Source organism: Rhineura floridana, chromosome 4, assembly GCF_030035675.1.
Source record: "Rhineura floridana isolate rRhiFlo1 chromosome 4, rRhiFlo1.hap2, whole genome shotgun sequence".
NCBI lineage: Eukaryota > Metazoa > Chordata > Lepidosauria > Squamata > Rhineuridae > Rhineura > Rhineura floridana.
The window spans coordinates 163,377,948-163,404,844 of record NC_084483.1 but is presented as its reverse complement, the minus strand read 5'-3'; the positions used below and the strand labels follow the sequence as shown (position 1 = coordinate 163,404,844).

General features: G+C 41.5%; 1 protein-coding gene across 8 annotated transcripts in view; it reads left to right on the top strand.

The window, feature by feature from the left end:
• Positions 1 to 11,075: 11,075 nt before the first annotated feature.
• PSEN2 (presenilin 2) overlaps positions 11,076 to 26,897 on the top strand; it is a 51,564-nt gene continuing 35,742 nt past the window's right edge. For 4 of the 8 annotated variants that reach the window (XR_009762402.1, XM_061625017.1, XM_061625016.1 and 1 more), the window contains exon 1: positions 11,254 to 11,617. Coding sequence is in view for 6 of the 8 variants with exons in the window: in XM_061625017.1 (XP_061481001.1) it covers positions 11,549 to 11,617 (69 nt within the window). In the remaining 2 variants the exon portion in view is untranslated. Of the gene's footprint in view, positions 11,204 to 11,247; positions 11,618 to 26,897 lie in introns of those variants that run through there. The other 4 variants (XM_061625019.1, XM_061625021.1, XM_061625015.1 and 1 more) reach the window with 4 other exon arrangements.

Genomic DNA, 26,897 nt, shown 5'->3' with positions numbered 1-26,897 from the left:
TCAGCAAACCTCTGTTTCAGAAGGCAGGGGTCCAGACAATGAAGGAAGAACAGGGGAGAGTCAGATCTCAGGGTTCTGGCTGGCTAAGTGATTCAGCAGGTGATTTCAGGTACAGTGATATTCAGCAGGGTGGGTGACCAAGACCAAGAGGCCAGAACCCCCCAAACCCCCTCAAACCTGGCTCTAGGAGTCCAATTTTTATACCTTTCTGAAGAAAAGCCTCAAAGGAGAATGCAGAATTGATTGGATCAGACAGGTGTCCTTCCTTAATTTCCATACCTATTATGAGTTGTATGGTCAGGGTGATGGCCTTTTCTTTTGTGAAGACAAGTGCTTGCATTTATTTTTTAGCTACCTTGATAAGATTTGAACAATGGGTTCCTCTCTTGAGGGCCAAACTTTTACAATTACTTTTGGGACTGCATTGATTGGATTGAGTGGACATAGTGTGCTTAGACTTTCAAAAAGCGTTTGACAAGGTACCTCACCAAAGGCTTCTGAGAAAGCTTAGCAGTCATGGAATAAGAGGAGAGGTCCTCTTGTGGATAAGGAATTGATTAAGAAGCAGAAAGCAGAGAGTAGGAATAAACGGACAGTTCTCCCAATGGAGGGCTGTAGAAAGTGGAGTCCCTCAAGGATCGGTATTGGGACCTGTACTTTTCAACTTGTTCATTAATGACCTAGAATTAGGAGTGAGCAGTGAAGTGGCCAAGTTTGCTGATGACACTAAAGTGTAAAATTATGCATACTGGAGCAAAAAATCTTAATTTCACATATACGCTCATGGGGTCTGAACTGGCGGTGACCGACCAGGAGAGAGACCTCGGGGTTGTAGTGGACAGCACGATGAAAATGTCGACCCAGTGTGCGGCAGCTGTGAAAAAGGCAAATTCCGTGCTAGGGATAATTAGGAAAGGTATTGAAAATAAAACAGCCGATATCATAATGCCGTTGTATAAATCTATGGTGCGGCTGCATTTGGAATACTGTGTACAGTTTTGGTCGCCTCATCTCAAAAAGGATATTCTAGAGTTGGAAAAGGTTCAGAAGAGGGCAACCAGAATGATCAAGGGGATGGAGCGACTCCCTTACGAGGAAAGGTTGCAGCATTTGGGGCTTTTTAGTTTAGAGAAAAGGCGGGTCAGAGGAGACATGATAGAAGTGTATAAAATTATGCATGGCATTGAGAAAGTGGATAGAGAAAAGTTCTTCTCCCTCTCTCATAATACTAGAACTCGTGGACATTCAAAGAAGCTGAATGTTGGAAGATTCAGGACAGACAAAAGGAAGTACTTCTTTACTCAGCGCATAGTTAAACTATGGAATTTGCTCCCACAAGATGCAGTAATGGCCACCAGCTTGGATGGCTTTAAAAGAAGATTAGACAAATTCATGGAGGACAGGGCTATCAATGGCTACTAGCCATGATGGCTGTGCTCTGCCACCCTAGTCAGAGGCAGCATGCTTCTGAAAACCAGTTGCCAGAAGCCCCAGGAGGGGAGAGTGTTCTTGCACTCGGGTCCTGCTTGCGGGCTTCCCCCAGGCACCTGGTTGGCCACTGTGAGAACAGGATGCTGGACTAGATGGGCCACTGGCCTGATCCAGCAGGCTCTTCTTATGTTCTTATGATTGCCAAAGGACACGTCCTGTGCATATGACTGGCGTCATCCTCTCAGTTGAAATGACAGACTTAACTCTTTCCACCGCTTTTTCCATCAAGTCTCAAGTAGCATCTTTTTGCAAAATGAACCAAACTGAAGCCATTAAAAAAATCATATAGGCCATGTTGGGGTGGAGTGTCTCTCAGGTTTATAGGCTCATAGCCAGCCTGCTAACACTTCCCCTTTCCAATGAAGGTCATCAGTCAAAGCAGCCAGCTATTTAAGTGGCAAAATCAGGACTGAAGGAAATGGATCCACATAATCAGCTTCATGCAGATAAGTCTAGAGCCTTTCAGTCAAGTTGTCACGGAGGTAGTTATCTAACACTGCAAGGTCCAGGGCCTTTAGTTATGCAAAAGTCTATTCTCTGAAAGGAAAAGGAGTCTGCCAGGCTAAGCTTATCCATTTCCCCTGGGCATGCACAGGACAAAAGGATGAGTCACTCCCACAGCCACCTTTCTTGCCCATTCACAAAGGTAGCAGCTGAACTGACAACAATCAGTTAACACAGGACATGCAAGCAAGATCTTACCAAACAGTTCCCATACTCTTGATAATCCTGGATCTTTTACAGTCAGCTGTAGGGATCCTTGAGAGATCATTCAAACTCACCCTTAAAATCCGTAACAATATTCTGTTAGGGGAGGGAGAGAGAGAGTTCACACTTTGACAGTGCCGTAATCTGTATGGGTTCCCTGTACTGTTTCCCCAACTGGTAAAGAAAATCCCTCTATGTCTTTGCTGACCTGCATTTCTAAGACAGATGCAGAAGTGTGGCAAGAGTCTCTTTCAGTATAGTAGTAAAACCAATCAAAGGGTCACAGGAACATTTTGGTAAGTGAGGAGGGAGCCCCAGCCTCTTGGCCTTCCCCCAAATGGGGTCAGAGCCAAGAGGCAACACCATGTTGCGGACAAGCCCAGCTTTTCTATCTTGTCTTGTTTTGTTTGTCTGCTTGTTTTCGTTTTTCACAGGTGGGAGCCCAAACCCCTTGGAAACCTGAGACAGCTGAGAATCCGGACGGCTCAGATACTCCCAGAGAATGCGCAACCACCACCTGCAGAAGGAGCCTGTGCCTACTCTGCTCCCCAGCCAGCCTCTGCGTCAGAAGATCCATCTTGGACTTGTCATCACAACTCCCGGAAAAGGACTTGCATGCCTTCTCCATAGTAATTCAGAGCAGGGCTTTCAGTGTGGCCACCCCTAGTGTGTAGAACAACGTTCCTGTCGAGATACAACAGGTGTCCACTATCTGTACTTTCTAGAAACAATTGAAGACATTTTTGTTACAACAGGTTTTTCCAGGTGGATGAAAAAGTCCCTTCAGTGTTAATTTTGTATTGCTTTTAAATCTATTTTCATTTCTTTTGCACTGCTTTGAAAACTGTTTTTATTATAGGTTTGTAAAACACCTTGTCACACATGTAAAAGATGAAACAATCACCCACACAAGAACTGCAAGTAGCTCTGTTAGTCCATAAGGTGGGGGGGAGAACCCCAAATTTTCAGCATTGTTTTAAACCAAATCTCCCTCTACTTCCACATAAGGCAATGCAAACAGAAGGACCTGTAGGAAGCAATCAAGGAAAAAAACATACATTCATGAAGAAAGAAAAACCATTAAAAGTCATGTATAAAGTCTCCTTGAATTTACTATCTTCTTCTTATGACATTATTTTCTGATGGCATTTCGTATGTGTTTGTTTAGAACTTTAAGCAGTACAACTCAAAGCTGAGTAGAGTAGTATATTAAACAGCTGTCACTGTCTGTTTTGCCCCCCTCTCCGCACCCCCTATCAAACAGTATCCAGAAGGCCCCCTAGTGTTGAGTTCTCAACATTGCTCTCAAATCGCTGGAGAGAAAATATTAGATGCAGTTACTTTGTTGTTGTTGTTATGTGCCTTCAAGTCGATTACGATTTATGGCGACACTATGAATCAGTGACCTCCAAGAGCATCTGTCATGAACCACCCTGTTCAGATCTTGTAAGTTCAGGTCTGTGACTTCCTTTATGGAATCAATCCATTTTTTGTTTGGCCTTCCTCTTTTTCTACTCTCTTCTGTATTTCCCAGCATTATTGTCTTTTCTAGTGAATCAGGTCTTCTCATTATATGTCCAAAGTTTCATCATTTTAGCTTCTAATGACAGTTCTAGTTTAATTTGTTCTAACACCCAATTATTTGTCTTTTTCGCAGTCCATTCTATTCGCAAAGCTCTCCTCCAACACCACATTTCAAAGGAGTTGATTTTTCTCTTACCCGCTTTTTTCACTGTCCAACTTTGACATCCATACATAGAAATCGGGAACACCATGGTCTGAATGATCCTGACTTTGGTGTTCAGTGATACATCTTTGCATTTGAGGACCTTTTCTAGTTCTCTCATAGCTGCCCTCCCCAGTCCTAGCCTTCTTCTGATTTCTTGAGTATTGTCTCCATTTTGGTTAATGACTGTGCCAAGGTATTGATAATCCTTGACAAGTTCAATGTCCTCATTGTCAACTTTAAAGTTACATAAATCTTCTGTTGTCATTACTTTAGTCTTTTTGATGATGAGCTGTAGTTCTGCTTTTGTACTTTCCTCTTGAACTTTCATCAGCATTCATTTCAAATCATTACTGGTTTCTGCTAAAAGTATGGTATCATCTGCATATCTTAAATTATTGATATTTCTCCCTCCAATTTTCACACCTCCTTCATCTTGGTCCAATCCCGCTTTCTGTATGATATGTTTTGAGTACAGATTAAACAAATAGGGTGATAAAATTTTGTGTATAGCATTCATTGGTGATCACTCGTGGCTGAGTAAGATTGTCTTGCAAGATAAGGTCTTTGCTTGGAAGACGCCTGTGCGTGAATTTGTGACAGAAAAAGGCTTTGATCCAATGGCATGGATACCATGAAGATTGGAAGTCTTTTATCTGCTGCAGCCTTCATCCGCCTTCACAGCCGTTGCAACGTACACATAGTTATCCTCCGCCTGTTCTCCCATTGAGGACTTTCTTGGAGTGTTCTTTGTCTGGTCCTCTCCCTTGACCTTACTGCCATGGGTGACACTGCTGGGAGTACATGACTCCCGATGGCATTGTTCACAGGGTTCACTGGAACACGCAAGCCCACTTACCACTACAAGGTGACACCCGTCTCACATCCTTTCCAATGGGGAACCAATCGGTTTCTCCATATTCTGTCCTTACAGTAGCCTCTTGTCCAGAGTATAGGTTGCGCATCAGGACAATCAGATGCTGTGGCACCCCCATTTCTTTTAAAGCATTCCATAGTTTTTTATGATCTACACAGTCAAAGGCTTTGCTGTAATCTATAAAGCACAGGGTGATTTTCTTCTGAAATTCCTTGGTCTGTTCCATTATCCAACATATGTTTGCGATATGATCTCTGGTGCCTCTTCCCTTTCTAAATCCAGCTTGGACGTCTGGCATTTCTTGCTCCATATATGTTAAGAGCCTTTGTTGTAGAATATTGAGCATTAGTTTACTTGCATGGGATATTAAGGCAATAATTCGATAATTACTGCATTCCCTGGGATCCCCTTTCTTTAGAATTGGGATATATGTTGAACGCTTCCAGTCTGTGGGCCATTGTTTAGTTTTCCATATTTCTTGACAAATTTTTGTCAAAATTTGGACAGATTCAGTCTCAGTAGCTTGCAGCAACTCTACTGGTATGCCATCTGTTCCTGGTGATTTGTTTCTTCCAAGTATTTTAAGAGGAGCTTTCACCTCACATTCTAAAATTTCTTGTTCTTCATCATATGGTTCCTCCGTGAATGAATCTGTCATCCTGTCATCTCTATAATAGAGTTCTTCAGTGTATTGCTTCCATCTTCCTTTTATTTTATCTCAGTCAGTCAGTGTGTTCCCCTGCTGATTATTCAACATCCCTACTCGTGGTTTAAATTTCCCTTTCATTTCTCTAATCCTTTAGAATAGGGCTCTTGTTCTTCCCTTTTTGTTGTCCTCTTCTATTTCTATACAATAACTATTGTAATAGTTTTCTTTGTCCCTATTTACTAGTCGCTGTATTGTTGCATTTAGGGTTCTGACCGTGTTTCTATCTCCTTTTGCTTTTGCTTTCCTTCTCTCTTTAACCGTTTTAAGAGTTTCTTCAGTCATCCATTGAGGTCTTTCTTTTAGATGAGAGGTATTGTCTTTTTGCATTCTTCCCTGATCATGTCTCTGACTTCACTCCATAGTTCTTCCGGTTCTCTGTTAACGTTTAAAGTCTCAAATCTGTTCCTTATTTGATCTCTATATTCTTCTGGGATGTTATTTAAATTGTAATTAGGCATTATGATTGCTTTGTTGTTGTTCTTTAGCTCTACTCTGATTTTCGATACAACCAGTTCATGATCTATACTGCAGGGCTGTGGAGTCGGAGACGTGGAGTCAGGAGTCGGGAACAATTTTGGGTGGAGTCGGAGTCAGTAGAAATGTACCGACTCCGACTCCTTCATAAATGGCAAATGTATATTAACTAGTAATAACAAATTTACTGTAGTAAAATGGTAGCACAAGGCATTTCATCACCACCATGTGAATCCAGAGCTTGGAAAAGTTACTTTTGCCATTTATGAAGGAGTCAGAGTCAGACAGTAGAAAAATAGAGGAGTCGGAGTCAGAGTCGAAGGTCTGGCGTACCGACTCCACAGCCCTGCTGTACCGCAGTCTGCTCCTGGTCTTGTTTTTGCAGAAAGTATGGAACTTCTCCATCTTCTGTTGCCAATTATATAATCAATTTGATTCCTATATTGACCATCTGGTGATGTCCATGTGTACAGTCTTTTCAGTTGCTCAAAAAAATGTTTTCCAAGAAACAAATTATTGGCTTCACAGAATTCAATAAGTCTTTCTCCTGCTTCATTTCTGTCTCCTAAGCCCCATTTTCCCACAATTCCTAGTCCTTCTCTGTTCCCTACTTTTGCATTCCAGTCCCCCATGATTATCATCATATCTTGTTTTGGTGTGTATCAATTTCCTCCTGTACTTCTGCGTAAAATCTCTCAAATTCTTTTTCTTCTGCATTTGATGTTGGAGCGTAGATTTGGATGATGGTTATGTTAATAGGTTTCCCGTTTAATCTCATTGATATCACTCGCTCAGACCTTGCGTTGTAGCTCCTAATTGCTTTTGCTACATCACTTCTCACTATTAAAGCAACCCCATTTTTTCTTGATTTCTCATTTCCTGCATAAAATATTTTGTAGTTGCCTGACTGAAAATGTCCCATTCCCGTCCATTTTAATTCACTCATGCCAAGTATTGTAATGTTGATACATTCCATTTCTTGCTGGACAATTTCTAACTTTCCCTGGTTCGTGCTTCTCACATTCCATGTTCCTATTGTGTGCGTCGTTTAACTCCGGACTCTCTTTTCGCATCTGTGCGCATCAGCCTCTAGGCTTCCTTTCGGCTTTGATCCAGCTGCATCATTAGTCATAGCGCTACTCGTACTTGTCCTTTGTTCTTCCCCAGTAGCTCGTTGAGTGCCTTCTGACCTGGGGGGTCCCATCTTCTAGCACTATTTCGTGTTGCATTTTGGATACTCTGTTCATAGGGTTTTCGTGGTAAGAGGTATTCAGAGGTGGTTTACCATTGCCTTTCTCTGAGTTTGGATGCATCTTAGTCTGTTGTCTCAGCTTTGACCATTCCACCGTGGGTGCCCCTGCTAGGAGTCTAGCCTCTTGGTCTAGACTCCTGACAGCATTGCTCTCAGCTTCTTCAACACTCTCAAACCCCCTCACCACGTTAAGGTGTGCATCCTAAAGGGGGACACAGTTACTCAGTTGAATTTTAACAGTTCATTTGAAAACCTAGGTTTGGCTCAGTCCCTCTCCTTTTCTCAGACTGGACAGGTTCCAGTTAGAAATAATTTACCTTTTTCATATTATTGCTACATTTTAAAAAAATCAAACTTTTGCTTTCAAACTAATATTTGCTTTTCTCTCAAAGCATATCACGTCCCACAGGAAATTCTGCCTCTATCTGACTTGGGCAGAAGAAGCATCAACATAATTACAAGTGGACATGCAACAAAATGTTGCAACTCGGAGCACTCCTCTTCTGGGTTCCAGCTTGCCAGCCATACCCTCATCTATTCCATTCTGCCTCTTGGCCTTCTGTTCTTTTCTCACAGCAGAAACTTAATACTGTAACCACTAAGCATGCTCAATTCTCAGTAGGCTGGGTTGCTCCTTTAGATCCTTTTTTCTCCAAGTTAATTTAACTCCCCCCCTTCGTCTTTGGATTTTCCCCATACATACTCTTCTCTCTAATTTCTGAATGACTGTTTGGCTACAAACCTGTCAGCACTCATCAGCCAAATTTGCTTTCAGAGGGAGTTATTTGTTTGTTAAATTTGTATCCCACCTTTCCACCAAATGGTACTTAAAGTAGCTAATGGCAATAATCCAAAAATAGCATAATACATCACAATACATTAGCAATTAAATAGAAAGTAAAAAAAACAAAGGAAAGGCAGGTAAAACATTGGTAAAATCAATAAAAAATCATTTACAACGTATTTCCCATTGAAATCAATCACAATATATTTCTAAATCAGCTGGAGGGCCAAAGGCAAAATGCATTTGACTGTTTTATGATATATACCTTTGTTGTGTGGCAGAGTCTGTCCGAGAAAGGGGGTTGAATTCAATTGCCTTCCAACTCCAGGAATTTATACTTAAATAGAATCTCACTTCAAATTAATTTCTTTATTACTAGAAGCTCACACAAGGCATACATGCTCCCTCATTTTATTCTCACAACCACCTTAAGAGATAGGTCATGCTGTGAGATTGTAATTGGCCCAAGATCACCAAATGAGCTCCTGAGATGCAGAAGCAACCTGATCTAGATGGCACCTGGGGGGGGGTGTTAGATGAAGACAGGAATTGGCATCTAAATGGGGGGGGCGTCTAATCTATTTTAGGTTGGCATAGAAACTTTATGGCTGGATGAGGATTTGAACCCAAATCTTCTCAGGTTTAATCCAACGGTCTAATCATAACACCACTGTTATAATTATTTTCCCAGGATGCTTGACAATTATGAATCAAGGAACCGCTAAAAACAATAATTAAGTTCCCTCCAGGGTTACCTGCTTGGCATGTGATATATTTCAGAGTAGCATGTGAAGGGATTCTACCTGCAGGCTTCTTAACAGCTGTAGTCAAAAACAGAGAAAGAATGGGAAAATATGTATCTTCTTACAGCATAAGCAAGCACATAGGGAACCTTACAAAAAAGGTCTTCATAAAAAGTAAGTTGATGGAACAGCACTGAAGTGTACTTCACAATAGTTCCTTCCTCGGTTGGTTACATTTCTGTCCATGGGAGATAGGTCGGGGGGTGGGTGGAGGGATAAGTACTTAGGGACTGAGTATTATGCCAAAATAATTCAAATATTGAGTCAAGAAACCCAAAGCCTGTGTTTGAAATTTGGCAAAATGGGGGGGGGATGACCCATTAAAAATGGATTATTCCCTGAAACCAAACATACTTAGTGTGAAGGGTGCCTTATCTTCTCTCTCCCCACTCCCTTATCCCAGCTGAACGTCAAGAAGACCAAAGTAATGACAACAGAAGATTTATGTAACTTTACAGTTGACAATGAGGACATTGAACTTGTCAAGAATTATCAATACCTCGGCACAGTCATTAACCAAAATGGAGACAATAGTCAAGAAATCAGAAGAAGGCTAGGACTGGGTAGGGCAGCTGTGAGAGAACTGGAAAAGATCCTCAAATGCAAAGATGTATCACTGAACACTAAAAGTCAGGATCATTCAGACCATGGTATTCCCGATCTCTATGTATGGATGTGAAAGTTGGACAGTGAAAAAGGCAGGTAAGAGAAAAATCAACTCATTTGAAATGTGGTGCTGGAGGAGAGCTTTGCGCACACCATGGACTGCGAAAAAGACAAATAATTGGGTGTTAGATCAAATTAAACCAGAACTATCACTTGAAGCTAAAATGTTGAAACTAAGGTTATCATACTTTGGACACATAATGAGAAGACATGATTCACTAGAAAAGACAATAATGTTGGGAAAAACAGAAGGGAGTAGAAAAAGAGGAAGGCCAAAGAAGAGATGGATTGATTCCATAAAGGAAGCCACAGACCTGAACTTACAAAATCTGAGCAGGGTGGTTCATAACAGATGCTCTTGGAGGTCACTGATTCATAGGGTTGCCATAAGTCGTAATCGACTTGAAGGCACATAACAACAACAACAAACCCCCTTATCCCACTTTTCCTCCAAGGAGCTCAAGGTGGCATACCTGGTTTCCCTCTCTTCATTTTTTCTTCACAACAACCCTGTGAGGTAGGTTCAGCTGAGAGACAGTGACTGGCCCAAGGTCACCCAGCAAGCTTCATGGCCAAGTGGGGATTTGAACCCTGATCACCCAGATCCTGGTCAAATACATTTGTCCTCTACTTTCCTTATAAATTTTACCTCAGCTGGCCATATGGGCAATATGCTATCCACTTCTTTACAGCCCACACCACAAGTTGATTTTTTTAAAAAAAAAATTAAAACAGGTGCATTAAGTAACTCCTATCAGTATGTAGAACTCTGCAGCTATATCAGAGTTTGGGAAGATGATAAATTCTGAAACCGCTTGCCATCCACATGGAAGGAAAACCCATTGTACTAAGTTGCACTTATTTTTTAAAATACATGTTTAGGATTGAACTGCATCAGGGAAAATAAGTATCTGCCCAGTTTTTTAAGGAGCAGTGCTTAAGACTCAAAGCTCCAGATTCAAATTCAAGCTCAGCTTATGGTACTAAGCATTATTGCTTGGAAGCAATAATATAATTCTTTTATACCACTCTTTAACTCAGTTCTCCAGTCATTTTAAAATACAAAATTTAAGCTATAGCAAATATAGCGAGAGAGAGAAAAAAGGGGGGGCTTAGTCTGAGTTATCATGGCTGAGATTTGGCCTGTATCACTCTAAAACTGATATCCCCACAAATTTATCACATATCCTTAAGACTACAGTTGGACACACCACATATTTGTCTCAACAAATGCATCTCTTTCTCCCTCAGCCATATGCTATCAATGTAGCTTTCTAGATGAGAATTCTTGAAGGGTAAAATAACTACATTTCCCAAAGTCTTCCGGCCCGCGAATCACAGATCCGCTCGGCCCGATTTCCATCCAGTCTTCCAATCCACTCCTGTTTACAGCATAGACCTTTACAATCTGGAGAGGAAATTCTGACAGAGCTTTTCCCTATTGGTAGATTGTTGCCCTGCCCATCTTCCTCATTGGACAAAAAAACTAGAGATAGGCGACATTCTGTGAGTGACAGCCATATGGATCAATGAGAAGGCGAGGTAATCTGAAATCAACCTTTCGAAAGAGAACGCGTCGGAGCCAATCAGGAACGGAAGAACTCTTGGGGTTTAACTAGCGGGAGGTCAGGTAAATAACTCCTGAAACTCGTGGTTTTGAGTCGCTGTAGAATCTGTCCGGGCGACGTAAGTAGAGCTCCCGAGCCGAGCCAGGTAAGACTTTCCACGCGGAGTTTTCTGCGTGGTCTACTGAGAGAAAGCACGCTTTGTGTCTCCTAGCCAGCTCCCGACTTCCGGGATTCTTTCGGGTTTGTAGGGATTATTTGCACCCCAGCATCTTAGCTCAAGCAAGCGCTGTAAGCAGCTAATTAAGACTGTGCTAAAGGGAGAAGAGACTATCTTGGAAAAAGGGGCGGGGAGTCGGCTCTTCCTGCGGGTGGATCCCTCAGAGGGCCTGCTTTGTGGAAATGGATAAAGCCAGAGGCTAATTGTTGCAAAGCTTTCCTCTGTGCGAAGAAACGAGAACAAAAGAGCGTCTTTTTCGCCATCCCCATTTTGATGCGCATCCAGCAAGCTGTTAGTGCTGAAAGGAGCGCTGAAATACGTGGTTGTCGTCATAATATCCAGGTGTTTGTATATTGCCTATTTAACCATGTACTGTTAAATTATTCCTTTTTCATTTTTTCATATTCAGGATGGAGAAAGTATAGTATTTGCTGTTGGCTTCCAAAGGCTTATTTGAGCATAGCAAAGGCATGTGTACGGAAAGTGTAGTCTCTAGTATCCCTGTTGTATCTAGGAACATAGAAAACCTAAGTTTAGTTGCCACTGGCCTATGACAGCTACAGTTCCGAGCTACGGTTTCCCTCCTTGTAAACTGCTTACTTAAAAACTGTATTTGGTTGTGTGCTTGACTTCCCAGTGTGTGCGTGCAAGCAATTTATACAAGTGTAACTTTGTATTGCAGCGTGCGCATGCAACTTAGTCGTGTGCAGGATTGTATTACCATCTGTTTATGTGTGTTGTCTACATATTAACAGAAGTACAATAGTTGTAGATAGGTTGTATTGTGTGAAACAGCTGGTTTGTGTGGTTGGAAAGTACAAGTTCACATCGTCATCAGTGATTGTATACTGCATTTATACAGTGGGGTATAATTCAGTTATTTATTTATATGCTGTCTTTCTACCAAGGTACTCAGGGTGGTATTCATTTTAAAAATAGTAAAATAAACACATGGTATAAAATAGAGAGCAACAAGGTCCTTTCAGGCTGACTGATGACTCTTCAGGAGCTGATGACACAAGCTTCCCAGCCTTGCTTCATTCTTCCCTCAAGATACAAGGGTGTTTTTTCTTAAGCAGCCCCAGGGAAGGTTGTTGTACTCAAAAGGTGTGGGAAAGTCCTAGGATATGTTGATGCTTTACCACAGTGGTTCCAACTGAAGTTGCTGAATGCTTCTCCTTTGTCATTTACTCTAATAAACTGGGGATTATTACATCTTCAATCCTTACAAATTATAATGATTTATACTATCCCTTTGTTAGCAGGCTGAAAAATTAATTGTTTAAAAGTTCTTTTAGTGGAATTTTCTTTTAAAGGATGAAATAGAAAATCCGAAGTATCTTCATAAGTAAGCACCATTTGAGTTCAGTGGAACTTGCTTCCAAGAATACTGCCTGAAAATTCTATCTGTTCCTTTGTTACAATTATTTATATTCTACGTTTTAGGATACAAATATTCCAGAGCCCTTCGGAGGTAAAGTAAGCACATGCACGCACACACCGAGAACAATAAACAGTGTCAATGTATAGCAAGTCCTGGGATCCTTCCTTATTTGAAGGGCTGTAGCTCAGTGGTAGAGCATCTGCTTTGCAGGTTCCCTTAGCATCTCCAGGTTGGGCTCAAAAGCTCCTTGATCCAAAACCTTGAAAGCTGCTGCTAGTTTGTATGGACGATAATAAGTTAGATCAGTGGTTTCCAACTGTTTTTTCATACTTGTCAGAATTGTGGCGGATGTGTTAACATTTTTGCCACATGACAAAAAAATTAACTGTGTTTTTGAGGGTAGAAGGACACAATAATTTTTTGAATTATTTATAGATAGAATTAATGAGAAATCTGACATATCTTTCCATTAAATTTTCATTAAGTAGTGCAGGGAAATCAGGCATAAAATCAGTTAGACTACATCTCAACTCTGCCTCCAAATTTTCTTCCCATATCCATGACCTATATTTTGACTTCACTATTTTAACCACAGAAAAAGGTGATTCACAGAGTCATGTTGAACCAAAAATTGAAAACAGTTTGGGAATAACTGTATTTAGAACTAATTTTGATTTTAAATATGAGGTCACATCATAGCATTGAATCATCTTTCAGACGTTGAGTGCTTTGAAGTAAAATCACATACATCTTGGAAAGGTGCCTCTACAAAGAAAGACGCCTCACAAGCTCTTGAGATAGTTGAAAATTGTAAATGTTAAAGTGAAATGTTTTGTGCATGAATTAAAAAACAATTCTGTACTTTTCAAAGTCAGAAAAGCAATTAAGACTCGAGAGTGAATCTGTGGCTGTTGAGGGCGGAGGGTGGACCCGTTTTTGAACTGGTACATGTGTGAAAGAATGTTATTAAAATGATGTTAAAAAAATAAGTGGTAGAAGCAAAACACCAATTTGCCACAGGCCACCTTCCTGTGTTCCTTCCCACACAGTGGTAGGCGACCAGGCGACCAGACACGGGGGGGGAAGGGGGTTCAGCTAGAGCAGGTTGTGGTGACTTTTTGCCTGTTCTTCTTGCTGTCCTTCCCTTCCTAACCTTAAGAATGTTTGCTTGGATATAAATCCTAACAGTGGCAGTGAAAGCTAAGTACATATTAAAACAGAACGTTTATGCCTGACTCTTTAAACTGTGCATTGGTCTAACCTGGTACATTACAAACAAGATGCATTGTTTTGTAATGATTTGCCAAGTGGTGTTGCACTAGTGTGTGAGAGCAAAGTAATTGCCCCCAATCCCAGCTGTGTGCATAGCAAAAATCAGTGATAAAAGTGTGCAGATATTAAATTTTACCGTGGTATGCATATACAACACCAGAAATTTGAAGTTGTATAAGAAATTGTATCCTCAGTAGAGATGTGAAGGCTTGGAAAAATTAAGGCAATGTTTTCCCTTTTTTTTTTTTTGAAAAAAATTAATTAAAAAAATCTTCAAAAAAGGGGGAAAACAGTGGATAGGTGGGCCTGAGTGCATAATGAAAACCCCACAAACTGCAGACTTAAAGGATTGTGTAAAGTAGATCAGATTGTGTCTAGTTCTAAAATAGCTGCTTTGTGGACATGTCCCTATTATGCTGTACAGCCAAAGCACTTACATCCTAGTGCAGAAAATCTTAAGTCATGTTTGATTCCTTTCAACCTGACTCCACTGTGCCTGATAATTGCAAGCCTCATGGGAGTGTGTTGGTCCCCTTGCCAGTTGCTGCTAGTCCAAACAGATGAGCATCATAACCAACTAGCACAACAAACACCTGCACTCTAAGCATATATTCTGTTGGAAGTATCTGATTTCCAAAGATGAAGACAGTTTCTAAACAGAAGGCAGTTTGAAAGAGAGGGGTGACCAAGATACGTATCCTTGTACCATTTTCACCTCTTTGAAAAATCTACAGAATCTGTTCAGCTGGAGGTAACAGTGAGGCAAAAGAAAATGTGTGTGCATCCTGGGTGGCAAAATCCCTTTCCTCTCAAACTACCTTTGGTTCCCTTAAAACTAGCTTGACACTAGCCACTCCAGAGCAAATCCAATCCAGGTTTTTATTGTTATATGCCTTCAAGTCGATTACGACTTATGGCCACCCTATGAATCAGCCACCTCAAATAACATCTGTTATAAACCACCCTGTTCAGATCTTGTAAGTTCAGGTCTGTGGCTTCCTTTATGGAATCAATCCATATCGTGTTTGGCCTTCCTCTTTTTCTACTCTCTTCTGTTTTTCCCAGCATTATTGTCTTTTCTAGTGAATCATGTCTTGTCATGATGTGTCCAAAGTATGATACCCTCAGTTTCATCATTTTAGCTTCTAATGATAGTTCTGGTTTAATTTGTTCTAACACCCAATTATTTGTCTGTTTTGCAGTCCATGATGTGCTGGAGGAGAGCTTTGCGCATCACATTTCAAAGGAGTTGATTTTTCTCTTATCCACTTTTTTCACTGTCCAACTTTCACATCCATACATAGAGATTGGGAATACCATGGTCTGAATGATCCTGACTTTTAGTGTTCAGTGATACATCTTTGCATTTGAGGACCTTTGCTAGTTCTCTCATAGCTGCCCTCCCCAGTCGTAGCCTTCTTCTGATTTCTTGACTATTGTCTTCATTTTGGTTAATGACTGTGCCAAGGTATTGATAATCCTTAACAAGTTCAGTGTCCTCATTGTCATCTTTAAAGTTACATAAATCTTCTGTTGTCATTACTTTAGTCTTTTTGATGTTCAGTTGTAGTCCTGCTTTTGTGCTTTCCTCTAACTTTCATCAGCATTCATTTCAAATCATTATTGCTAGTAGTATGGCATCGTCTGTGTATCTTAAATTATTGATATTTCTCCCTCCAATTTTCACACCCCCTTCATCTTGGTCCAATCCCGCTTTCCATATGGTATGTTCTGCATGTAGATTAAACAAATAGGGTGATAAAATACACCCCTGTCACACACCCTTTCTAATGGGGAACCAATCGGTTTCTCTATATTCTGTCCTTACAGTAGCCTTTTGTCCAGAGTTTAGGTTGTGCATCAGGACAATCAGATGCTGTGGCACCCCCATTTCTTTTAAAACATTCCATAGTTTTTCATGATCCACACAATCAAAGGCTTTGCTGTAATCTATAAACCACAGGGTGATTTTCTACTGAAAGTCCTTGCTCCGTTCCATTATCTAATGTATGTTTGCGATATGATCTCTGGTGCCTCTTCCCTTTCTAAATCCAGCTTGGACGTCTGGCATTTCTTGCTCCATATATGTTAAGAGCCTTTGTTGTAAAATATTGAGCATTAGTTTACTTGCATGGGATATTAAGGCAATAATTCGATAATTACTGCATTCCCTGGGATCCCCTTTCTTTAGAATTGGGATATATGTTGAACGCTTCCAGTCTGTGGGCCATTGTTTAGTTCTCCATATTTCTTGACACATTTTTGTCAAAATTTGGACAGATTCAGTCTCAGTAGCTTGTAGCCTTTGTTGTAGAATCTTGAGCTTACTCTAAAACAAATTCCAGTGCTTTGAATAAGTCCCACTGTCTTCAGTGGGGCTTATTCTTAGGTAAATGTGTGTAGGTGTTCAGACTTTAATCTTGCACTTTCATGCTGCAATCCTGCACACACTGACCTTTGCATAAGCCCCCATTATGGAACTTAACTTCTAAACACACATGTATAGGGTTGTGTTGTTAAGTCTGACTTGCCATTTTTTAAGTGTGACACCATTCACGGATTAAATGTCAAGTATCACAACCTGTAAGCTTGTTAGCTCTTTTCTTTCTTTCTTTCTTTCTTTCTTTCTTTCTTTCTTTCTTTCTTTCTTTCTTTCTTTCTTTCTTTCTTTCTTTCTTTCTTTCTTTCTTTCTTTCTTTCTTTCTTTCTTTCTTTCTTTCTTTCTTTCTTTCTTTCTTTCTTTCTTTCTTTCTTTCTTTCTTTCTTTCTTTCTTTCTTTCTTTCTTTCTTTCTTTCTTTCTTTCTTTCTTTCTTTCTTTCTTTCTTTCTAGCTTTGTACTTGAAATGGTTCTTGGCTTAGAAAGGCACACTTGTGAATTGCAGTTAAAAAACATAACCCAAACAAAATCACACATTTTTGCAGCAAAAGAAAGCATTTAATCTTTGTAGATGCATTTTATTGTAAGCTCACTGGATTCTGTTTCTGTTTTGTTCTGCTTGCTCGAGTGTTGGTTTTGATCTATAAAGCCTTACAGACTCCAGTAACGTGAGGACTGCCTTTCCCTATATGAACCTACCTGGACCCTGAGTTTGACATTTGAGGCCCTTCTCTTGTTGCTACCTTGCAAATATTTCTCTGAGAGGGGTTCATGTGGAGAACTGGCTGTTTTTATGGACTGACCTTTTCATGCCAAGGTAGAATGCAGGGCTGTGGAGTCGGAAGCAATTTTGGGTGGAGTCGGAGTCGTGGAGTCGGAAGCAATTTTGGGTGGAGTCGGAGTCAGTAGAAATGTACCGACTCCGGCTTCAAAATAAATTTGGATTGACAAATTTTTAAAAATATAAATTCAAAATGTCAAAGAAGCTTCCCATGAAGTCAGCTGTAGTTGAGCATTTCACCATAACTCAAGATGGAAAACATTTTGTGTGTCAGTGTATGACACAGGACCCAGATGAAGACAAATGCTGTGATGCCAAGATCAGGGCATATTCAGGCAGCAATAAAAATGCTCCTATGAGAGCTTCCAATTTAAAGAGACATTTACAGCCCTTTCCAGGGCTGTGGAGTTGGAAGCAATTTTGGGTGGAGTCGGAGTTGGACAGTAGAAAAATAGAGGAGTCGGAGTCGAAGCCATCCAAGCTGGTGGCCATTACTGCGTCTTGTGAGAGCAAATTCCATAGTTTAACTATGCACAGTACAGTGATTCAGTTTTCCATTAAAGCAGATGTGGGCAGACCTCAGGCTTTTTTTTTCTCATTAGAACCCCAAGCCTTGCCTACCAGGCACAAATGGAAAAAGGGGAGTGGAGCCAGATGCAAAATAGTGTTCCGAGGTGAGAGCTAGTTGCACCTCAGAAAACAGCCTTTGCTAATTTGATACACTTCAGATTTTTGGACTGCAACTGTGCTGGCTGGGGCTGATGGGAATTGTAGTCCAAATCATTTGAAGGGCGCCAGGCAAAGGCTGTAACCATACATTGGAATAAGCGTGATATAAGTGCAATTCTACATCTGAGTTGTTATAAATCAGGGATTATCAAACTCTAAAGCTGCCCACAGAATTGCACAAAGAGATACTCAAACGTATGCAGTTAATACTAATATTTTATAGGAGAGGACCTGAGAGAGAAGCAATTAACACAAAGGCAGCCATGCTAGAGTTTTTTATTACTTGCATTGTTAAACTATTGAAATTCAGAACCCCTTGCTGATCAACTTCAAATCATCCCAACTTGGATCTATTCTTCCCTGCCAGAGAGGAAGTGGAGTGTGAGTTGGGCTTGTCAGATAACAGGAAAGAAGTTTAAATATTTCATCTTGCTTGGTCTAGATTACAACACAAAGCAAGATAACAGGTAGAGTTTAGAATGCAATCTAGGTTTCTTAACTCTCTGTAGATTTCAACCTTGGGAGGCCCTGCTCAATGTAATAACTAGGCTGAACAAAATCTAAGGCAAAGAGATTTAGAACCTGTTCCAATACAAATGATTTTTCTTTGTCTCTGGGCGTGTTTAGCCTTGAGAAGAGAAGACGGGGGAGATATGATAGCACTCTTTAAATACTTGAAAGGTTGTCACACAGAGGAGGGCCAGGATCTCTACTCGAACATCCCAGAGTACAGGACATAGAATAATGGGCTCAAGTTACAAGAAACCAGATTTCTACTGAACTTTAGGAAAAACATCTTAACTGTTAGAGTGGTACAACAATGGAACCAATTACCTAGGGAGGTGGTGAGCTCTCCAACACTGGAGGCCTTCAAGAGGCGGCTAGACAATGAGCTGATGGGTGTGCTTTAAGTTGGATTCCTGCATTGAGCAGAGGGTTGGACTCGATGGCCTTTCCAGCTGTACTGTTCTATGATTTGTATGGTGATTATTATGTTCCAAAGTATATATTCAGGTGTTTTTTTAAAAGCTGTTACGCAGACATGTGCGCAGATCATTTTGGGTCTCGCACTTGGTGCCAGCTGCTTTTAATTTTTTTGAATCCTGGGAAAGGGTGTGTGTGCACCACTCCCTCCCACCCTACCTCAGACTCATAGGCCACATGTCACAAGCTGGAGCTAAATGCATTGGCATGGGATTGTGCTTCTTTCAGGAAACAAAAGGGGGAAGTACGGGAAGGGGCGATTGTGCTTATAAAAGCAGTCATTGCTGATCTAGAAGCATCAGGGGCTTCCGGATCAAACCCCAGGTGCCTTTCCAGATCAAGGAAGCAGCAAAAGTGAGAATGGGGTAGTTGTCAGACAATCGTCTCCATGTAAAGCACTCTCCACCCAGGCTTACTTCCATATTAGAATTAGGCGGTTTATCCAGTGAGGGGCCTACTGTGAAGGAGAGGGGCCACACGGTGATAGTAGCAGTAGTTAACATAAGAACATAAGAAGAGCTTGCTGGATCAGGCCAGTGGCTCATCTATTCCAGCATCCTGTTCTCACCGTGGCCAACCAGGTGCCTGGGGGAAGCCCGCAAGCAGGACCTGAGTGCAAGAACACTCTCCCCTCCTGAGGCTTCCGGCAACTGGTTTTCAGAAGCATGCTGCCTCTGACTAGGGTGGCACAGCACAGCCATCATGGCTAGTAGCCGTTGATAGCCCTGTCCTCCATGAATTTGTCTAATCTTCTTTTAAAGCCATCCAAGCTGGTGGCCATTACTGCATCTTGTGGGAGCAAATTCCATAGTTTAACTATGCGCTGAGTAAAGATGTACTTCCTTTTGTCTGTCCTGAATCTTCCAACATTCAGCTTCTCTGAATGCCCACGAGTTCTAGTATTATGAGAGAGAGAGAAGAACTTTTCTTTATCCAATTTCTCAATGCCATGCATAATTTTATACACTTCTATCATGTCTCCTCTGACCCGCCTTTTCTCTAAACTAAAAAGCCCCAAATGCTGCAATCTTTCCACGTAAGGGAGTCGCTCCATCCTCTTGATCATTGTGGTTGCCCTCTTCTGAACCTTTTCCAACTATATAATACCCTTTTTGAGATGAGGCAACCAGAACTGTACACAGTATTCCAAATGTGGCCGCACCATAGATTTATACAACGGCATTATGATATCGGCTGTTTTATTTTCAATACCTTTCCTAATTATCCCTAGCATGGAATTTGCCTTTTTCACAGCTGCCGCACATTGGGTCAACATTTTCATCATGCTGTACACTACAACCCCGAGGTCTCTCTCCTGGTCGGTCACTGCCAGTTCAGACCCCATGAGCGTGTATGTTCCTATCTTTATTGCCTGTCTACTGTGCTAGGGCTGCATCAGCATCTTGTAGGGTAATCAGTTTTTCACCTGAGATTCCGTTTTTTGGGGGTCGTCTCTGGGTGAGTCACCTTAATCTCCGGACTCTTAGCCTTCATTTAAAAAAAAAGTTTCTAGGAGGTCTGGTTCAAAAGATATAAACCAAAATGTCAGCTGCCCCCTGCAACTTCTGTTAGTACTGGCTGCTCTAATCCCTGCCCTTTCAGGTTTTTAGCTAATAAGTGAAGTCAGGGTTGTGATTGACAAGATTTGTTGACCCCCAGGCAATACCTAAACTCCATTTCAAGTTTATTTTAATGATTAAATGCCTCGTACCCTGCATTATTATTATTTGTTGCTGCACTGTTTTACTGTATTATTGTATTTTACTGTATTGTATTTTAATTCTTTTTATGTACGTCGCCTAGAGTGGCCATTGGCCAGATAGGCCACATATAAATTAAAGTTATTATTTATTTATTTATTTATTTATTTAATTTCATTTATCAACCGCCCATAGCCAGTGGCTCCCTGGGCGGTGTACAACATACAATAATACAATAAGTCAGCAAAAATCACTAAATATAAAATACAAATGCATAATAACACTAAATATTTAAGATAACTAAGACATTAGAGCATTAAAATACATAAAAATATATTAAAATGTATTAAGATGCCTGGGAGAATAGAAAGGTTTTTGCCTGGCGCCGAAAGGATAACAACGTAGGCGCCAGGCGTACCTCTTCGGGGAGACTGTTCCACAATTCGGGGGCCACCACAGAAAAGGCCCTGGATCTTGTCATTACCCTCCGAGCTTCTCGATGACTCAGTACTCGGAGGAGGGCCTTAGATGTCGAACGAAGTGTACGGGTAGGTTCATAGCGGGAGAGGCGTTCCATCAGGTATTGCGGGCCCACACCGTGTAAGGCTTTATAGGTCAATACCAGCACCTTGAATCTGGCCCGGAAACAAATCGGCAGCCAGTGCAAACGGGCCAGAACAGGTGTAATATGTGAGGACCGATTGGTCCTCGTCAATAATCTGGCTGCTGCGTTTTGCACTAGCTGCAGCTTCTGAACTGTCTTCAAGGGCAGCCCCACGTAGAGTGCATTACAGTAATCCAATCTAGAGGTCACTAGAGCATGGACAACTGAGGCGAGGTCATCACCGCCAAGATAGGGGCGTAGTTGGGCTACCAAACGAAGATGGTAGAACGCATTCCGAGCCACCGAGGCTACCTGAGCCTCGAGTGACAAGGAAGGATCGAAAAGAACCCCCAAACTACGAACCTGTTCCTTCAGGGGGAGTGTAACCCCATTCAGAACAGGATGAACATCCTCCATCTGTGCGGAAAAGGCACTCACCAACAGCGTCTCAGTCTTGTCTGGATTGAGTTTCAGTTTATTAGCTCCCATCCAGTCCATTATCGCGGCCAGGCAACGGTTCAGCACATCAACAGCCTCACCTGAAGAAGATGAAAAGGAGTAATAGAGCTGCGTGTCATCGGCATACTGATGGCAACGCACTCCAAAACTCCGGATGACCGCACCCAGAGGCTTCATATAGATGTTAAAAAGCATGGGGGACAGAACCGATCCCTGAGGGACTCCACAATGGAGAGTCCAGGGTATCGAGCAATGCTCCCCAAGCACTACCTTCTGGAGACGATCCGCCAAGTAGGAGAGAAGCCACTGCCAAGCAGTACCCCCAACTTCCTGCTCCGCGAGTCTCTCCAGAAGGATACCATGGTCGATGGTATCAAAAGCAGCTGAGAGATCAAGGAGAATCAACAGAGTTACACTCCCCCTGTCCCTCTCCCGACAAAGGTCATCGTACAGGGCGACCAAGGCTGTTTCTGTGCCAAAACCGGGCCTAAAACCGGATTGAAACGGATCTAGATAATCGGTTTCATCCAAGAGCGCCTGGAGCTGGCTGGCAACCACCCGTTCCAAGACCTTGCCCAGAAATGGAACATTTGCTACCGGTCGATAGTTGTTCAAATTATCTGGGTCCAAGGACGACCTCTTCAAGAGAGGTCTCACTACAGCCTCCTTGAGACAACGAGGGACAACTCCCTCTCTCAAGGAGGCATTGATCACTTCCTTGGCCCAGCCGGCAGTTCCAGCCCGGCTAGCTTTAACTAGCCAAGAGGGGCAAGGGTCCAGTACCGACGTGGTTGCACGCACCAGTCCAAGCATCTTGTCAACTTCCTCAAGCTGCACCGACTGAAACTCATCCAATAATTGAGGACAAGACCGTGATCTAGGTACCTCAATGGGTTCAACTGTCCTAACATTAGAGTCGAGGTCCCTACGGATGCATGCGATTTTATTTTGGAAGTGACCCGCAAACTCGTTGCAGCGGGCTTCAGATGACTCTGTGATATCCTGAGGGCCACAGTGTAAAAGCCCACGTACTATCTTAAAAAGCTCCGCTGGGCAGCATAAAGATGATCTAATAGTGGCAGCAAAATAACACTTTTTTGCTGCCCTTACCGCTTCTATGTACAACTTAGTGGAGGCACTTACCAAAGCATAATTGCATCTGTCAGGAGTTCGCCTCCATCTGCACTCAAGCCTCCTCCTCTCTTGTTTCATCACTCTCAGCTCCGGGGTATACCACGGAGCTGTATGAGCTCTACATCGAAGGGGGCGCGCAGGAGCAATTGTGTCAACAGCCTGGGTCATTTCCGTATTCCACAGTTCGACCAGGGCCTTGACAGGAGCACTAGTCTTATCAGCCGGAAAATCTCCCAGAGCCTTCTGAAAACCCAAAAGATCCATTAGTCTCCGGGAGCGGACCAACTTAATAGGTCCCCCACCTTTGCAGAGGGAAAGGGACGCCGTAAGCCTAAATCTCAGTTCTGAAGACAGTTTCCTTTTCCTGCTTGTCTCACATCAGAAATTCAGTAAATATATAGCTTTCAGCAGCATGAAGAGTACTTTCTCTGTACAGGATTGGGACTTGCTTCTGAGCAAACATGCATAGGATTGCACTACAGCAGAAAATCATAGCAGAATCTTGGTGGACATACACAGTAAACAATTTTAGTTATAATTATAATAAAAGTATACATGCAGGGTTTTTAATTACTTGCAAAAATGGTATATTATACATTTTATCTTTCAAATAATTTTTGAACAGAAGTTTTAAAAAGTATATGCTGCACTGTTATACTTTTCTAATTGACTGAACAAGTTTAAATTTTACTGGACTATTGAAGAGGGCAGTTTTTGTCTTATTCATAACCTGCTTTGAAAACCATCAAATATGAAGTTTTTCTGGGAGTAAAGCTGCAATGCTAATTCCACATACTTGGGAGTTAACTCCATTGAATTCAATAGGACATTTGAGTAGACATGGTTAGGATTGTGCTGAAAATCAATGAGATTTTTGAGGGAACATAGAAAAAGCTTGTGTTGTAAACCTTTCTCTCTTTCCTATCCTTTTTTTCAAAAAGCAAAAGCAGTTAGGCAGGGCTTACTTAGGTGTCACTGCTTTTATTTGGCAGGAAATTAATACTTTTAAAAAATGTTCTGCAATGGCCAACTGGTTTTGACAATAAACTATTATATGGGATATATGTATTTTTACATCTTCAGTGTGTGTGTATGTGGAATATTTCCAACAACCCTGTGAGGTAGGGTTGGAAACAAAGGCAGCTCACAACAAGAAATAAAGCCATTTAAAATCCAATAACCATAAAACAAGTATAAAATGGTTGCGAAACAACTTAACATGGCATGATTCTGAATTTTGGATTGGGTGAGTGAAGTTCCTTATCACTGAATTGCAGTCCTGTGCATGCTTCCCTATCTGGGTAAGCCCAGTTGAATACATTGGGACTTGGTTCTGAGTAAACATGCATAAGATTGCACTATAAATATCTTTAGAGATATTTATACAGATATTACAGTAAATAATGAACATCTTTGACATTCATGTTTATATAAATATTTCTTCATACTATGTCTTTATGTATCTTATTTCACACTATGGTTGTAAATTATTTACAATTTATTATTCCCTACATTTTAAGTGTGCCCTTCTTCCTTGGATGGTCCCCCTCTATTGTTTTCACCGTGAGGGACAGATTAGGCAGAGAGATGGTGCGAAGCCCACGGTCGCCCAGTAAACTTTGTAGCTTATTTCCATTTTAAAATTTAATTAAAATTATTTATATACAGGCAAAGTTCATGAAGTGATGCAGATCCACAAAATACATTTAAAGCACATCCAACTCGCATTTAAAGTGCATGCCTTCCCCCAAAGAATCCTGGGAAGTGTAGTTTCCCCCTCACAGTTGTAGGGAACAGTTCCCATGATTCTGTAGTGGGATTCATGTGCTTCAAATGTGTGTTGAATGTGCTTTAAATGCATGGTGTGTATCTGCCCTAGTATGTTGAGCATTCATTAGTGGATTGAAAAGAACGACTTCATGAGCTGTAGCTTAGTGGAAGGGCACATGCTTTGGGTAGTTAATGCCAGTCCATGTCATCAGTACTGAGTTAGATGGTGTCAAATGGCCTGACTTGGTATAAGGCAGATTCCTTTGTGCCTAAAAGAGGAAAGAGACCCAAGGGCCACAATGACTCCGAAATTTATTTATGTATTTTATTTACAACCTTTATATACCACTTTATTGTAAGAAACCTCAAAGTGGTTTATAGAAGGAATTAAAACAGTAAAATTATTGGCAAAAACAGTTAAAGGCAGTTATTAAAAACATTCAGAACAATAAAACCAACAATGAGTTAAAAAAGATAAAAATCATAATAGCTTCTATATGCCCGGGTAGGCTTGCCTAAACAAAAATGATTTTAGCAGTTGCTAAAATGAGTACAATGAAGTGCCTACCTAATGTAAATAGGCAGGGAGTTCCAAAGTGTAGGTACTACCACACTAAAGGATCAATCTCTCTTACAAGAGCAGAACAAGTACTATGTGGAACCCGTAACATGGAAAGCACATCTTGAGCTTGGCCTGGTACCAATTCGGCAACCAGTGCAGATTTCAGAGCGGAGGCATTATGTGCTGATACGGTCTCACTCATGTCAGCAATCATACCTCAGCATTGTGCACTGATTGCAGCCCCTGGGTCAGGTTGTGCTGCATGGGGATTTGTGACCCTGGCTGACTGGCTGCCAGGATTTTTTTAGTTTTGGTTAGGAACCCTGACTGGTTGTGGGATGTTGAGTTTGCTGTCCTACTCATAGGAATCTTGCTGTGGTTGGTATGGTATTGCATTTAGGAAATCATCACCGTCTTTTCTTTTTCTTTTTCTCTTTGCATTTCATTTTCCTCTGACTGTACTTCCTTACATCCATAGACGCAACAACAGTGGTTCCATGTAGTTTAAACCCACTGATGATGCACCTTGTTATTTACATGATGGTTTGTTTCTTGCCCAATAGTGGTCAAAGAGAATTCACATACTGGGAAGTTTTCAATTGCTGTTGTTTCCAATTTACTGGCTGTGAAGGTAGACCAAATCATATGTGTTTTCTCTCATGTGTCAATTATTACTCACTGGAATTGGGTTGCCTGTCATAGTGAGTTTATAGCAGCCCACAGAATAGGCAGGAAAGAGTAGATAATCTTCTTAACTCTTACTCATTTCCCAAACCTTTCTCTGCAGTGAAGGGTCAAGTCTGTAAAGAAGTTTGCAGCAGCCGCATTAAAAGGCAGGCAGAGCATTCCTGGCAGGGGTTTGCCAACCCTGCTTTGATATGGAGATCATTGCAGAGGATCCCTAGTCAAGCCTTACCAATACAGTAGGGCCCCGCTTATACGGCGGGTTCCGTTCCGGATCCCCGCCATAAAGCGGAAATCTCCGTAAAGTGGAACCCATGGACTATAATGGGGCCGTCGCGCAAAAATGATGCGAAAACATCATAAAAGAGCAAAAATCGGCTTTAAAATAGAAAACGAAAGCCGCCACATAAGCAGAATGCCGGGAAGCGAAGCACTGGGAAGCGGGGCCCTACTGTAGCACAATCCTAGCAATATCTACTCAGAAGTAAGTCCTAGTAAGTTCTATGGGGCTTAGTCTCTTAGTAAGTGTGTTTAAAATTGTAGCCTTCAGGGGCATCCATCTATACTCCTGAGTGCTCCCATCTAACATCTCCACAACACTAGGCTTTCTTCCTACAATGGCCTTCTTGTTACTGGCCTGGCCTGGCCTGGCCTGGCCTGGCCTGGCCTGGCCTGGCCTGGCCTGAAGGCACTTAAACTCTTCTTGCCAGAAGCAAGTAGGCTAGGTTAAATATTCCTTACCTAGACTTTCTAAGCAGGTGAGAAGGAATGATCCCATAATTCAGCTGGACCTGGAGATACTCTCATTTAGCTAAGATTTCTATCTTAATTTCCAATCAGGTAATTTTTTGTTTGTTTGAATGGTATGCTCCAAGCAACTGTGGCTGATGCTTAATGTATCATGCTTAATGATATCACTAGGGCACGCCCCTGAAATCTCAGGGTTTGGGATGTTTCTGACCTGGTATCCTTAGCATCTTATGATGTTTGTGTGGCACCTGTTGAATATGAGATTTGCAGCTTTGCCTTAGGTGTTGGGTTTTTTTTCCAGAGAATTGAACACGGTATAATAAGAAACCTCAATGGTGTACACACAATTTCCCCTACTGTTGTCTCTTTTCAAAGGCATTCTGTAGGGTTGTGATTTTTCTCTTTTTTAAAAGCATTACATAATCTGACAC